This window comes from Bombina bombina, unplaced genomic scaffold (assembly GCF_027579735.1).
Source record: "Bombina bombina isolate aBomBom1 unplaced genomic scaffold, aBomBom1.pri scaffold_541, whole genome shotgun sequence".
Taxonomy (NCBI): Eukaryota; Metazoa; Chordata; class Amphibia; order Anura; family Bombinatoridae; genus Bombina; species Bombina bombina.
Genome location: NW_026511442.1, coordinates 267,197 through 282,507, shown reverse-complemented (window position 1 = coordinate 282,507; position 15,311 = coordinate 267,197). Strand labels below are relative to the sequence as shown.

Here is a 15,311-nt window from a genome sequence, read left to right as displayed (position 1 = left end):
CAGGAACCTCACGCTCAGTAAGAGGGTCACAGACAGGGGGCACAGGTACCTCACACTCAGTAAGAGGGTCACACACAGGGGGCACAGGTACCTCACGCTCAGTAAGAGGGTCACACACAGGGGGCACAGGTACCTCCCTCTCAGTAAGAGGCACACACAGGGGGCACAGGTACCTCCCTCTCAGTAAGAGGGTCACACACAGGGGGCACAGGTACCTCACACTCAGTAAGAGGGTCACACACAGGAGGAACAGGTACCTCACACTCAGTAAGAGGGTCACACACAGGGGGCACAGGTACCTCACGCTCAGTAAGAGGGTCACACACAGGGGGCACAGGTACCTCACGCTCAGTAAGAGGGTCACACACAGGGGGCACAGGTACCTCACGCTCAGTAAGAGGCACACACAGGGGGCACAGGTACCTCACACTCAGTAAGAGGCACACACAGGGGGCACAGGTACCTCACGCTCAGTAAGAGGGTCACACACAGGGGGCAGAGGTACCTCACACTCAGTAAGAGGGTCACACACAGGGGGCACAGGTACCTCACACTCAGTAAGAGGGTCACACACAGGGGGCACAGGTACCTCACACTCAGTAAGAGGGTCACACACAGGGGGCACAGGTACCTCACACTAAGTAAGAGGGTCACACACAGGGGGCACAGGTACCTCACACTCAGTAAGAGGGTCACACACAGGGGGCACGGGTACCTCACGCTCAGTAAGAGGCACACACAGGGGGCACAGGTACCTCACACTCAGTAAGAGGGTCACACACAGGGGGCACAGGTACCTCACATTCAGTAAGAGGGTCACACACAAGGGGCACAGGTACCTCACACTCAGTAAGAGGGTCACACACAGGGGGCACAGGTACCTCACACTCAGTAAGAGGGTCACACACAGGGGGCACAGGTACCTCACACTCAGTAAGAGGGTCACACACAGGGGGCACAGGTACCTCACTCTCAGTAAGAGGCACACACAGGGGGCACAGGTACCTCACTCTCAGTAAGAGGCACACACAGGGGGCACAGGTACCTCACACTCAGTAAGAGGCACACACAGGGGGCACAGGTACCTCACACTCAGTAAGAGGGTCACACACAGGGGGCACAGGTACCTCACACTCAGTAAGAGGGTCACACACAGGGGGCACAGGTTCCTCACACTCAGTAAGAGGCACACACAGGGGGCACAGGTACCTCACTCTCAGTAAGAGGGTCACACACAGGGGGCACAGGTACCTCACACTCAGTAAGAGGGTCACACACAGGGGGCACAGGTACCTCACACTCAGTAAGAGGGTCACAGGTACCTCACGCTCAGTAAGAGGGTCACACACAGGGGGCACAGGTACCTCACTCTCAGTAAGAGGGTCACACACAGGGGGCACAGGTACCTCACACTCAGTAAGAGGGTCACACACAGGGGGCACAGGTACCTCACACTCAGTAAGAGGGTCACACACAGGGGGCACAGGTACCTCACGCTCAGTAAGAGGGTCACACACAGGGGGCACAGGTACCTCCCTCTCAGTAAGAGGGTCACACACAGGGGGCACAGGCACCTCACGCTCAGTAAGAGGGTCACACACAGGGGGCAGAGGTACCTCACGCTCAGTAAGAGGGGTCACACACAGGGGGCAGAGGTACCTCACACTCAGTAAGAGGGTCACACACAGGGGGCACAGGTACCTCACGCTCAGTAAGAGGGTCACACACAGGGGGCGCAGGAACCTCACGCTCAGTAAGAGGGTCACAGACAGGGGGCACAGGTACCTCACACTCAGTAAGAGGGTCACACACAGGGGGCACAGGTACCTCACGCTCAGTAAGAGGGTCACACACAGGGGGCACAGGTACCTCCCTCTCAGTAAGAGGCACACACAGGGGGCACAGGTACCTCCCTCTCAGTAAGAGGGTCACACACAGGGGGCACAGGTACCTCACACTCAGTAAGAGGGTCACACACAGGAGGAACAGGTACCTCACACTCAGTAAGAGGGTCACACACAGGGGGCACAGGTACCTCACGCTCAGTAAGAGGGTCACACACAGGGGGCACAGGTACCTCACGCTCAGTAAGAGGGTCACACACAGGGGGCACAGGTACCTCACGCTCAGTAAGAGGCACACACAGGGGGCACAGGTACCTCACACTCAGTAAGAGGCACACACAGGGGGCACAGGTACCCTCACACTCAGTAAGAGGGTCACACACAGGGGGCACAGGTACCTCACACTCAGTAAGAGGGTCACACACAGGGGGCACAGGTACCTCACACTCAGTAAGAGGGTCACACACAGGGGGCACAGATACCTCACGCTCAGTAAGAGGGTCACACAGGGGGCACAGGTACCTCACACTCAGTAAGAGGGTCACACACAGGGGGCACAGGTACCTCACGCTCAGTAAGAGGGTCACACACAGGGGGCACAGGTACCTCACACTCAGTAAGAGGGTCACACACAGGGGGCACAGGTACCACCCTCTCAGTAAGAGGGTCACACACAGGGGGCACAGGTACCTCACACTCAGTAAGAGGGTCACACACAGGGGGCACAGGTACCTCACACTCAGTAAGAGAGTCACACACAGGGGGCACAGGTACCTCACACTCAGTAAGAGAGTCACACACAGGGGGCACAGGTACCTCACACTCAGTAAGAGGGTCTCACACAGGGGGCACAGGTACCTCACGCTCAGTAAGAGGGTCACAGGTACCTCACGCTCAGTAAGAGGGTCACAGGTACCTCACGCTCAGTAAGAGGGTCACACACAGGGGGCACAGGTACCTCACGCTCAGTAAGAGGGTCACACACAGGGGGCACAGGTACCTCACGCTCAGTAAGAAGGTCACACACAGGGGGCACAGGTACCTCACGCTCAGTAAGAGGGTCACACACAGGGGGCACAGGTACCTCACGCTCAGTAAGAGGGTCACACACAGGGGGCACAGGTACCTCACACTCAGTAAGAGGGTCACACACAGGGGGCACAGGTACCTCACGCTCAGTAAGAGGGTCACACACAGGGGGCACAGGTACCTCACGCTCAGTAAGAAGGTCACACACAGGGGGCACAGGTACCTCACGCTCAGTAAGAGGGTCACACACAGGGGGCACAGGTACCTCACGCTCAGTAAGAGGGTCACACACAGGGGGCACAGGTACCTCACGCTCAGTAAGAGGGTCACACACAGGGGGCACAGGTACCTCACGCTCAGTAAGAGGCACACACAGGGGGCACAGGTACCTCACACTCAGTAAGAGGGTCACACAGGGGGCACAGGTACCTCACGCTCAGTAAGAGGCACACACAGGGGGCACAGGTACCTCACACTCAGTAAGAGGGTCACACACAGGGGGCACAGGTACCTCACATTCAGTAAGAGGGTCACACACAGGGGGCACAGGTACCTCACACTCAGTAAGAGGGTCACACACAGGGGGCACAGGTACCTCACACTCAGTAAGAGGGTCACACACAGGGGGCACAGGTACCTCACACTCAGTAAGAGGGTCACACACAGGGGGCACAGGTACCTCACACTCAGTAAGAGGGTCACACACAGGGGGCACAGGTACCTCACACTCAGTAAGAGGGTCACACACAGGGGGCACAGGTACCTCACGCTCAGTAAGAGGGTCACACACAGGGGGCACAGGTACCTCACACTCAGTAAGAGGGTCACACACAGGGAGCACAGGTACCTCACACTCAGTAAGAGGGTCACACAAAGGGGGCACAGGTACCTCACGCTCAGTAAGAGGGTCACACACAGGGGGCACAGGTACCTCACGCTCAGTAAGAGGGTCACACAGGGGGCACAGGTACCTCACGCTCAGTAAGAGGGTCACACACAGGGGGCACAGGTACCTCACACTCAGTAAGAGGGGCACAGGTACCTCACACTCAGTAAGAGGGTCACACACAGGGGGCACAGGTACCTCACACTCAGTAAGAGGGTCACACACAGGGGGCACAGGTACCTCACACTCAGTAAGAGGCGCACACAGGGGGCACAGGTACCTCACACTCAGTAAGAGGGTCACACACAGGGGGCACAGGTACCTCACTCTCAGTAAGAGGGTCACACACAGGGGGCACAGGTACCTCACACTCAGTAAGAGGGTCACACACAGGGGGCACAGGTACCTCACTCTCAGTAAGAGGGTCACACACAGGGGGCACAGGTACCTCACTCTCAGTAAGAGGGTCACACACAGGGGGCACAGGTACCTCACTCTCAGTAAGAGGGTCACACACAGGGGGCACAGGTACCTCACACTCAGTAAGAGGGTCACACACAGGGGGCACAGGTACCTCACTCTCAGTAAGAGGGTCACACACAGGGGGCACAGGTACCTCACGCTCAGTAAGAGGGTCACACACAGGGGGCACAGGTACCTCACACTCAGTAAGAGGCACACACAGGGGGCACAGGTACCTCACGCTCAGTAAGAGGGTCACACACAGGGGGCACAGGTACCTCACATTCAGTAAGAGGGTCACACAAAGGGGGCACAGGTACCTCACGCTCAGTAAGAGGGTCACACACAGGGGGCACAGGTACCTCACACTCAGTAAGAGGGTCACACACAGTGGGCACAGGTACCTCACGCTCAGTAAGAGGGTCACACACAGGGGGCACAGGTACCTCACGCTCAGTAAGAGGGTCACACACAGGGGGCACAGGTACCTCACGCTCAGTAAGAGGGTCACACACAGGGGGCACAGGTACCTCACGCTCAGTAAGAGGGTCACACACAGGGGGCACAGGTACCTCACGCTCAGTAAGAGGGTCACACACAGGGGGCACAGGTACCTCACACTCAGTAAGAGGGTCACACACAGGGGGCACAGGTACCTCACTCTCAGTAAGAGGGTCACACACAGGGGGCACAGGTACCTCACGCTCAGTAAGAGGGTCACACACAGGGGGCACAGGTACCTCACATTCAGTAAGAGGGTCACACAAAGGGGGCACAGGTACCTCACGCTCAGTAAGAGGGTCACACACAGGGGGCACAGGTACCTCACACTCAGTAAGAGGGTCACACACAGTGGGCACAGGTACCTCACGCTCAGTAAGAGGGTCACACACAGGGGGCACAGGTACCTCACGCTCAGTAAGAGGGTCACACACAGGGGGCACAGGTACCTCACACTCAGTAAGAGGGTCACACACAGGGGGCACAGGTACCTCACGCTCAGTAAGAGGGTCACACACAGGGGGCACAGGTACCTCACGCTCAGTAAGAGGGTCACACACAGGGGGCACAGGTACCTCACACTCAGTAAGAGGGTCACACACAGGGGGCACAGGTACCTCACACTCAGTAAGAGGGTCACACACAGGGGGCACAGGTACCTCACACTCAGTAAGAGGGTCACACACAGGGGGCACAGGTACCTCACTCTCAGTAAGAGGGTCACACACAGGGGGCACAGGTACCTCACTCTCAGTAAGAGGCACACACAGGGGGCACAGGTACCTCACACTCAGTAAGAGGGTCACACACAGGGGGCACAGGTACCTCACACTCAGTAAGAGGCACACACAGGGGGCACAGGTACCTCACACTCAGTAAGAGGGTCACACACAGGGGGCACAGGTACCTCACACTCAGTAAGAGGGTCACACACAGGGGGCACAGGTACCTCACACTCAGTAAGAGGCACACACAGGGGGCACAGGTACCTCACGCTCAGTAAGAGGGTCACACACAGGGGGCACAGGTACCTCACACTCAGTAAGAGGGTCACACACAGGGGGCACAGGTACCTCACACTCAGTAAGAGGGTCACACACAGGGGGCACAGGTACCTCACACTCAGTAAGAGGGTCACACAGGGGGCACAGGTACCTCACACTCAGTAAGAGGGTCACACACAGGGGGCACAGGTACCTCACACTCAGTAAGAGGGTCACACACAGGGGGCACAGGTACCTCACACTCAGTAAGAGGGTCACACACAGGGGGCACAGGTACCTCACACTCAGTAAGAGGGTCACACACAGGGGGCACAGGTACCTCACACTCAGTAAGAGGCACACACAGGGGGCACAGGTACCTCACTCTCAGTAAGAGGGTCACACACAGGGGGCACAGGTACCTCACGCTCAGTAAGAGGGTCACACACAGGGGGCACAGGTACCTCACACTCAGTAAGAGGGTCACACACAGGGGGCACAGGTACCTCACACTCAGTAAGAGGCACACACAGGGGGCACAGGTACCTCACACTCAGTAAGAGGGTCACACACAGGGGGCACAGGTACCTCACGCTCAGTAAGAGGGTCACACACAGGGGGCACAGGTACCTCACACTCAGTAAGAGGGTCACACACAGGGGGCACAGGTACCTCACGCTCAGTAAGAGGGTCACACACAGGGGGCACAGGTACCTCACTCTCAGTAAGAGGCACACACAGGGGGCACAGGTACCTCACTCTCAGTAAGAGGGTCACACACAGGGGGCACAGGTACCTCACACTCAGTAAGAGGGTCACACACAGGGGGCACAGGTACCTCACACTCAGTAAGAGGCACACACAGGGGGCACAGGTACCTCACTCTCAGTAAGAGGCACACACAGGGGGCACAGGTACCTCACTCTCAGTAAGAGGCACACACAGGGGGCACAGGTACCTCACACTCAGTAAGAGGCACACACAGGGGGCACAGGTACCTCACACTCAGTAAGAGGGTCACACACAGGGGGCACAGGTACCTCACTCTCAGTAAGAGGCACACACAGGGGGCACAGGTACCTCACACTCAGTAAGAGGCACACACAGGGGGCACAGGTACCTCACACTCAGTAAGAGGGTCACACACAGGGGGCACAGGTACCTCACACTCAGTAAGAGGGTCACACACAGGGGGCACAGGTACCTCACACTCAGTAAGAGGGTCACACACAGGGGGCACAGGTACCTCACACTCAGTAAGAGGGTCACACACAGGGGGCACAGGTACCTCACGCTCAGTAAGAGGGTCACACACAGGGGGCACAGGTACCTCACTCTCAGTAAGAGGCACACACAGGGGGCACAGGTACCTCACTCTCAGTAAGAGGCACACACAGGGGGCACAGGTACCTCACACTCAGTAAGAGGGTCACACACAGGGGGCACAGGTACCTCACTCTCAGTAAGAGGCACACACAGGGGGCACAGGTACCTCACACTCAGTAAGAGGCACACACAGGGGGCACAGGTACCTCACTCTCAGTAAGAGGCACACACAGGGGGCACAGGTACCTCACATTCAGTAAGAGGGTCACACACAGGGGGCACAGGTACCTCACACTCAGTAAGAGGCACACACAGGGGGCACAGGTACCTCACACTCAGTAAGAGGCACACACAGGGGGCACAGGTACCTCACACTCAGTAAGAGGGTCACACACAGGGGGCACAGGTACCTCACTCTCAGTAAGAGGCACACACAGGGGGCACAGGTACCTCACACTCAGTAAGAGGCACACACAGGGGGCACAGGTACCTCACACTCAGTAAGAGGGTCACACACAGGGGGCACAGGTACCTCACACTCAGTAAGAGAGTCACACACAGGGGGCACAGGTACCTCACACTCAGTAAGAGGGTCTCACACAGGGGGCACAGGTACCTCACGCTCAGTAAGAGGGTCACAGGTACCTCACGCTCAGTAAGAGGGTCACAGGTACCTCACGCTCAGTAAGAGGGTCACACACAGGGGGCACAGGTACCTCACGCTCAGTAAGAGGGTCACACACAGGGGGCACAGGTACCTCACGCTCAGTAAGAAGGTCACACACAGGGGGCACAGGTACCTCACGCTCAGTAAGAGGGTCACACACAGGGGGCACAGGTACCTCACGCTCAGTAAGAGGGTCACACACAGGGGGCACAGGTACCTCACACTCAGTAAGAGGGTCACACACAGGGGGCACAGGTACCTCACGCTCAGTAAGAGGGTCACACACAGGGGGCACAGGTACCTCACGCTCAGTAAGAAGGTCACACACAGGGGGCACAGGTACCTCACGCTCAGTAAGAGGGTCACACACAGGGGGCACAGGTACCTCACGCTCAGTAAGAGGGTCACACACAGGGGGCACAGGTACCTCACGCTCAGTAAGAGGGTCACACACAGGGGGCACAGGTACCTCACGCTCAGTAAGAGGCACACACAGGGGGCACAGGTACCTCACACTCAGTAAGAGGGTCACACAGGGGGCACAGGTACCTCACGCTCAGTAAGAGGCACACACAGGGGGCACAGGTACCTCACACTCAGTAAGAGGGTCACACACAGGGGGCACAGGTACCTCACATTCAGTAAGAGGGTCACACACAGGGGGCACAGGTACCTCACACTCAGTAAGAGGGTCACACACAGGGGGCACAGGTACCTCACACTCAGTAAGAGGGTCACACACAGGGGGCACAGGTACCTCACACTCAGTAAGAGGGTCACACACAGGGGGCACAGGTACCTCACACTCAGTAAGAGGGTCACACACAGGGGGCACAGGTACCTCACACTCAGTAAGAGGGTCACACACAGGGGGCACAGGTACCTCACGCTCAGTAAGAGGGTCACACACAGGGGGCACAGGTACCTCACACTCAGTAAGAGGGTCACACACAGGGGGCACAGGTACCTCACATTCAGTAAGAGGGTCACACAAAGGGGGCACAGGTACCTCACGCTCAGTAAGAGGGTCACACACAGGGGGCACAGGTACCTCACACTCAGTAAGAGGGTCACACAGGGGGCACAGGTACCTCACGCTCAGTAAGAGGGTCACACACAGGGGGCACAGGTACCTCACACTCAGTAAGAGGGGCACAGGTACCTCACACTCAGTAAGAGGGTCACACACAGGGGGCACAGGTACCTCACACTCAGTAAGAGGGTCACACACAGGGGGCACAGGTACCTCACACTCAGTAAGAGGCGCACACAGGGGGCACAGGTACCTCACACTCAGTAAGAGGGTCACACACAGGGGGCACAGGTACCTCACTCTCAGTAAGAGGGTCACACACAGGGGGCACAGGTACCTCACACTCAGTAAGAGGGTCACACACAGGGGGCACAGGTACCTCACTCTCAGTAAGAGGGTCACACACAGGGGGCACAGGTACCTCACTCTCAGTAAGAGGGTCACACACAGGGGGCACAGGTACCTCACACTCAGTAAGAGGGTCACACACAGGGGGCACAGGTACCTCACGCTCAGTAAGAGGGTCACACACAGGGGGCACAGGTACCTCACGCTCAGTAAGAGGGTCACACACAGGGGGCACAGGTACCTCACACTCAGTAAGAGGCACACACAGGGGGCACAGGTACCTCACGCTCAGTAAGAGGGTCACACACAGGGGGCACAGGTACCTCACATTCAGTAAGAGGGTCACACAAAGGGGGCACAGGTACCTCACGCTCAGTAAGAGGGTCACACACAGGGGGCACAGGTACCTCACACTCAGTAAGAGGGTCACACACAGTGGGCACAGGTACCTCACGCTCAGTAAGAGGGTCACACACAGGGGGCACAGGTACCTCACGCTCAGTAAGAGGGTCACACACAGGGGGCACAGGTACCTCACGCTCAGTAAGAGGGTCACACACAGGGGGCACAGGTACCTCACACTCAGTAAGAGGGTCACACACAGGGGGCACAGGTACCTCACTCTCAGTAAGAGGGTCACACACAGGGGGCACAGGTACCTCACGCTCAGTAAGAGGGTCACACACAGGGGGCACAGGTACCTCACACTCAGTAAGAGGCACACACAGGGGGCACAGGTACCTCACGCTCAGTAAGAGGGTCACACACAGGGGGCACAGGTACCTCACATTCAGTAAGAGGGTCACACAAAGGGGGCACAGGTACCTCACGCTCAGTAAGAGGGTCACACACAGGGGGCACAGGTACCTCACACTCAGTAAGAGGGTCACACACAGTGGGCACAGGTACCTCACACTCAGTAAGAGGGTCACACACAGGGGGCACAGGTACCTCACGCTCAGTAAGAGGGTCACACACAGGGGGCACAGGTACCTCACGCTCAGTAAGAGGGGCACACACAGGGGGCACAGGTACCTCACGCTCAGTAAGAAGGTCACACACAGGGGGCACAGGTACCTCACGCTCAGTAAGAGGGTCACACACAGGGGGCACAGGTACCTCACACTCAGTAAGAGGGTCACACACAGGGGGCACAGGTACCTCACACTCAGTAAGAGGGTCACACACAGGGGGCACAGGTACCTCACACTCAGTAAGAGGGTCACACACAGGGGGCACAGGTACCTCACTCTCAGTAAGAGGGTCACACACAGGGGGCACAGGTACCTCACTCTCAGTAAGAGGCACACACAGGGGGCACAGGTACCTCACACTCAGTAAGAGGGTCACACACAGGGGGCACAGGTACCTCACACTCAGTAAGAGGCACACACAGGGGGCACAGGTACCTCACACTCAGTAAGAGGGTCACACAACGGGGGCACAGGTACCTCACACTCAGTAAGTGGGTCACACACAGGGGGCACAGGTACCTCACACTCAGTAAGAGGCACACACAGGGGGCACAGGTACCTCACGCTCAGTAAGAGGGTCACACACAGGGGGCACAGGTACCTCACACTCAGTAAGAGGGTCACACACAGGGGGCACAGGTACCTCACACTCAGTAAGAGGGTCACACACAGGGGGCACAGGTACCTCACACTCAGTAAGAGGCACACACAGGGGGCACAGGTACCTCACACTCAGTAAGAGGGTCACACACAGGGGGCACAGGTACCTCACACTCAGTAAGAGGGTCACACACAGGGGGCACAGGTACCTCACTCTCAGTAAGAGGGTCACACACAGGGGGCACAGGTACCTCACACTCAGTAAGAGGGTCACACACAGGGGGCACAGGTACCTCACACTCAGTAAGAGGCACACACAGGGGGCACAGGTACCTCACACTCAGTAAGAGGGTCACACACAGGGGGCACAGGTACCTCACGCTCAGTAAGAGGGTCACACACAGGGGGCACAGGTACCTCACGCTCAGTAAGAGGGTCACACACAGGGGGCACAGGTACCTCACACTCAGTAAGAGGCACACACAGGGGGCACAGGTACCTCACACTCAGTAAGAGGGTCACACACAGGGGGCACAGGTACCTCACGCTCAGTAAGAGGGTCACACACAGGGGGCACAGGTACCTCACACTCAGTAAGAGGGTCACACACAGGGGGCACAGGTACCTCACGCTCAGTAAGAGGGTCACACACAGGGGGCACAGGTACCTCACTCTCAGTAAGAGGCACACACAGGGGGCACAGGTACCTCACTCTCAGTAAGAGGCACACACAGGGGGCACAGGTACCTCACACTCAGTAAGAGGGTCACACACAGGGGGCACAGGTACCTCACACTCAGTAAGAGGCACACACAGGGGGCACAGGTACCTCACTCTCAGTAAGAGGCACACACAGGGGGCACAGGTACCTCACTCTCAGTAAGAGGCACACACAGGGGGCACAGGTACCTCACACTCAGTAAGAGGCACACACAGGGGGCACAGGTACCTCACACTCAGTAAGAGGGTCACACACAGGGGGCACAGGTACCTCACTCTCAGTAAGAGGCACACACAGGGGGCACAGGTACCTCACACTCAGTAAGAGGCACACACAGGGGGCACAGGTACCTCACACTCAGTAAGAGGGTCACACACAGGGGGCACAGGTACCTCACACTCAGTAAGAGGGTCACACACAGGGGGCACAGGTACCTCACACTCAGTAAGAGGGTCACACACAGGGGGCACAGGTACCTCACGCTCAGTAAGAGGGTCACACACAGGGGGCACAGGTACCTCACTCTCAGTAAGAGGCACACACAGGGGGCACAGGTACCTCACACTCAGTAAGAGGGTCACACACAGGGGGCACAGGTACCTCACTCTCAGTAAGAGGGTCACACACAGGGGGCACAGGTACCTCACGCTCAGTAAGAGGGTCACACACAGGGGGCACAGGTACCTCACTCTCAGTAAGAGGCACACACAGGGGGCACAGGTACCTCACACTCAGTAAGAGGGTCACACACAGGGGGCACAGGTACCTCACTCTCAGTAAGAGGCACACACAGGGGGCACAGGTACCTCACACTCAGTAAGAGGCACACACAGGGGGCACAGGTACCTCACTCTCAGTAAGAGGCACACACAGGGGGCACAGGTACCTCACATTCAGTAAGAGGGTCACACACAGGGGGCACAGGTACCTCACACTCAGTAAGAGGCACACACAGGGGGCACAGGTACCTCACACTCAGTAAGAGGCACACACAGGGGGCACAGGTACCTCACACTCAGTAAGAGGGTCACACACAGGGGGCACAGGTACCTCACTCTCAGTAAGAGGCACACACAGGGGGCACAGGTACCTCACACTCAGTAAGAGGCACACACAGGGGGCACAGGTACCTCACACTCAGTAAGAGGGTCACACACAGGGGGCACAGGTACCTCACACTCAGTAAGAGGGTCACACACAGGGGGCACAGGTACCTCACACTCAGTAAGAGGGTCACACACAGGGGGCACAGGTACCTCACACTCAGTAAGAGGGTCACACACAGGGGGCACAGGTACCTCACGCTCAGTAAGAGGGTCATACACAGGGGGCACAGATACCTCACACTCAGTAAGAGGCACACACAGGGGGCACAGGTACCTCACACTCAGTAAGAGGGTCACACACAGGGGGCACAGGTACCTCACACTCAGTAAGAGGGTCACACACAGGGGGCACAGGTACCTGACGCTCAGTAAGAGGCACACACAGGGGGCACAGGTACCTGACGCTCAGTAAGAGGGTCACACACAGGGGGCACAGGTACCTCACACTCAGTAAGAGGGTCACACACAGGGGGCACAGGTACCTCACACTCAGTAAGAGGCACACACAGGGGGCACAGGTACCTCCCTCTCAGTAAGAGGGTCACACACAGGGGGCACAGGTACCTCACACTCAGTAAGAGGCACACACAGGGGGCACAGGTACCTCACACTCAGTAAGAGGGTCACACACAGGGGGCACAGGTACCTCACACTCAGTAAGAGGGTCACACACAGGGGGCACAGGTACCTCACGCTCAGTAAGAGGCACACACAGGGGGCACAGGTACCTCACACTCAGTAAGAGGGTCACACACAGGGGGCACAGGTACCTCACACTCAGTAAGAGGGTCACACACAGGGGGCACAGGTACCTCACACTCAGTAAGAGGGTCACACACAGGGGGCACAGGTACCTCACACTCAGTAAGAGGGTCACACACAGGGGGCACAGGTACCTCACACTCAGTAAGAGGCACACACAGGGGGCACAGGTACCTCACGCTCAGTAAGAGGGTCACACACAGGGGGCACAGGTACCTCACACTCAGTAAGAGGGTCACACACAGGGGGCACAGGTACCTCACACTCAGTAAGAGGGTCACACACAGGGGGCACAGGTACCTCACGCTCAGTAAGAGGGTCACACACAGGGGGCACAGGTACCTCACACTCAGTAAGAGGGTCACACACAGGGGGCACAGGTACCTCACACTCAGTAAGAGGGTCACACACAGGGGGCACAGGTACCTCACTCTCAGTAAGAGGCACACACAGGGGGCACAGGTACCTCACACTCAGTAAGAGGGTCACACACAGGGGGCACAGGTACCTCACACTCAGTAAGAGGGTCACACACAGGGGGCACAGGTACCTCACGCTCAGTAAGAGGGTCACACACAGGGGGCACAGGTACCTCACACTCAGTAAGAGGGTCACACACAGGGGGCACAGGTACCTCACGCTCAGTAAGAGGCACACACAGGGGGCACAGGTACCTCACACTCAGTAAGAGGGTCACACACAGGGGGCACAGGTACCTCACGCTCAGTAAGAGGGTCACACACAGGGGGCACAGGTACCTCACACTCAGTAAGAGGGTCACACACAGGGGGCACAGATACCTCACGCTCAGTAAGAGGCACACACAGGGGGCACAGATACCTCACGCTCAGTAAGAGGGTCACACACAGGGGGCACAGGTACCTCACACTCAGTAAGAGGGTCACACACAGGGGGCACAGGTACCTCACGCTCAGTAAGAGGGTCACACACAGGGGGCACAGGTACCTCACACTCAGTAAGAGGGTCACACACAGGGGGCACAGGTACCTCACACTCAGTAAGAGGCACACACAGGGGGCACAGGTACCTCACACTCAGTAAGAGGGTCACACACAGGGGGCACAGGTACCTCACACTCAGTAAGAGGGGCAGAATAAATACACGGGGTAGGGTCACCCCCTCACCTGGCCCAGCCGGATACTTTCTGCACCAGGCTAAACTTGGGCGGTTTATACTCATCGTCTTTGATAGATAGCGGCAGCATCCTGCCGGTTACCTCCTCACACCGTGCCTAGCTCCGCCAGCTGCTTCCGGGACACACTGGCAGCCGGCAGCCAATCACTGAGCGCCGCGTCACGACCCCGCCCACACCCGGCACCGGAGCGCTGACTGGATCTAACGCATGACGGGCAGAGCCGGATATTGCCCAAAATAATCATGGCGCGCTCGAGTGACGTAATACGTACAACCCCAGCAGCATAGTACCCAGTACAACAAACACAGGGGGCATCATATAACCCAGCATTACCCAGTACAGGGGGCATCATATAACCCAGCATTACCTAGTACAGGGGGCATCATATAACCCACCATTACCCAGTACAGGGGGCATCATATAACCCAGCATTACCCAGTACAGGGGGCATCATATAACCCAGCATTACCTAGTACAGGGGGCATCATATAACCCACCATTACCCAGTACAACAGGGGGCATCATATAACCCAGCATTACCCAGTACAGGGGGCATCATATAACCCACCATTACCCAGTACAGGGGGCATCATATAACCCAGCATTACCCAGTACAGGGGGCATCATATAACCCAGCATTACCCAGTACAGGGGGCATCATATAACCCAGCATTACCCAGTACAGGGGGCATCATATAACCCAGCATTACCCAGTACAGGGGGCATCATATAACCCAGCATTACCCAGTACAGGGGGCATCATATAACCCACCATTACCCAGTACAGGGGGCATCATATAACCCACCATTACCCAGTACAGGGGGCATCATATAACCCAGCATTACCCAGTACAGGGGGCATCATATAACCCAGCATTACCCAGTACAGGGGGCATCATATAACCCAGCATTA

The 15,311-nt window shown here is 57.4% G+C and overlaps 1 protein-coding gene across 1 annotated transcript in view; it reads right to left on the bottom strand.

Moving 5' to 3' along the window:
- Positions 1-14,561, bottom strand: part of SLC30A7 (solute carrier family 30 member 7) — a gene marked incomplete at its 3' end in the record, with an annotated part of 71,395 nt that extends 56,834 nt beyond the window's left edge. The window contains exon 1 of the mRNA XM_053696574.1: positions 14,388-14,561. Coding sequence (XP_053552549.1) covers positions 14,388-14,467 — 80 coding nt within the window. The remainder of the gene's footprint in view (positions 1-14,387) is intronic.
- Positions 14,562-15,311: the final 750 nt, after the last annotated feature.